General features: G+C 54.5%; 1 protein-coding gene across 1 annotated transcript; it reads left to right on the forward strand.

The window, feature by feature from the left end:
* The first annotated feature begins 298 nt into the window (after positions 1-298).
* On the forward strand, positions 299-1,134 carry LOC123094991 (uncharacterized). Its single transcript, XM_044516835.1, has 2 exons — positions 299-594; positions 695-1,134. The coding sequence occupies exons 1-2, from the start codon at positions 320-322 to the stop codon at positions 981-983; spliced, it is 564 nt and encodes a 187-aa protein (XP_044372770.1). The 5' UTR covers positions 299-319; the 3' UTR covers positions 984-1,134.
* Positions 1,135-1,603: the final 469 nt, after the last annotated feature.

Consider the following 1,603-nt stretch of genomic DNA (forward strand, 5'->3'; position numbering starts at 1 on the left):
TACTCATTTAATGGCGTACATCCGAATTTGCTGGCACCATTAAATGAGCACACTCTAAATGACAGCATATCACCTGATTTGGATTCGAATAAAGCACTAAATGAGAGCATATCTGGCACCACATTGCAGATTGCAGTAACTGACAGTATGCCTGCATCACACTGTCGAGTAGGAAACGCAGTCGAGTAAGCAACCGCCGCGTCTGACCGTGACTTCGCCGGTGACCGGTCACGTGCCCGCCCGTCCTATAAACACAACCGTTCCATCAGAGTCGACCAGATCAAAGCCTTTTGTCAGTCGCTCGCTGTCACTCGACACCATGTGGAACAACGGGGCGATGAGCGGCCAAGTTTACCCACCGCCGCCGGCGGCGATGGCGCCGCAGCCGCAGCCTCACGGGCAGGTGGCGGCCAACAACTGGGCGGGCAACGACGCCAACACGCTGCTGGTGGTGGCGACGCTGATCACCACGCTCACGTACCAGCTCGGGTGCAGCGTCCCCGGCGGGTACTGGCAGGACACGCTGCCGGCGGACGGCAAGCAGAAGCCGCACGAGGCCGGTGACCCCATCATGCGCGACAAGCACCCGCAAAGGTACGCACAGGGTACATGCTCCTGGTTAGAAACTTAGATTCTGATCGAAAGCCCGGTGGTCATGCGGACGTTCCTTGACTGATGGCATGCATGCGTGCAGGTACTGGGTGTTCATGGCGGCGAGCTGGATGGGGTTCCTGGCGTCCATGATGATGACGCTGAGCCTGCTGGTACGCCTGCCGGTGGACTCGCGGCAGGTCCGGTGGTCCTTCGCCGTCGCCTACTCTAGCCTGGTGCTCACCTTCATCGTGTCGCAGGCCAAGACGCACATCTCAATCGACATCGCCATCTGGTTGGTCACCGTCGTTTTCCTGTGGCTCATGATCAGCGTCCGCCCTGAGCACCGGGCGCGTATTCTCCGTTTCTTCTGCTGCAACCGCGAGAACTGACGCCCCAAGCTTTAGTGTTCTTATGTCTTTGTCGGGTATAAACTGCTGTGAGTTCAGAACTTTTTTGTCGTCTAAAAAGTTCAGAAGTTGTAACTTTGTTTAGACTCGGAGTAATAACAAAAGGGGACGCCTAGGCGTCACTTATATTAATTAAAAAGTCTTTCAGTCGATTTTGTCAAAGCCGTTTGGATTTACAGGTACGCAATCCTTCTGCCAGCCACTATTCATCTTCCTCCTCCCGCTAGTCGACATTCTGCCGAGCCTGACAGCCTGCGGCCCAACCTTGTTTGACCTGATCATCCCTCTAAACCTCGCACCGAGCTCCCGGGCTGGCAGCCTTCACGCACTCAAACAATCGAGCTTCTGATTGGCCTCCGCACGTGACATCGCGGCCACGTCGCCGCAAGCTCCGGCTCGCTTTAGGCGAGACCTCGACGGTGAGTCCCCGTCTGGGCCTCGGGGCTACACGCACGAGAACCGACCGATGCAAACAAAACCTTAACTTTTTTTTGAAATTGATTGGATTGCTTATCACATGTGTTACGTGCTAACAAAAACTCGATTGCATGAGAAATAAATGTGCCTTTTTTGGTGGTTGACAACTTTTTTTTTTTGAAAAT

Source organism: Triticum aestivum, chromosome 4B (genome assembly GCF_018294505.1).
Source record: "Triticum aestivum cultivar Chinese Spring chromosome 4B, IWGSC CS RefSeq v2.1, whole genome shotgun sequence".
In the NCBI taxonomy this organism is placed as follows: Eukaryota; Viridiplantae; Streptophyta; class Magnoliopsida; order Poales; family Poaceae; genus Triticum; species Triticum aestivum.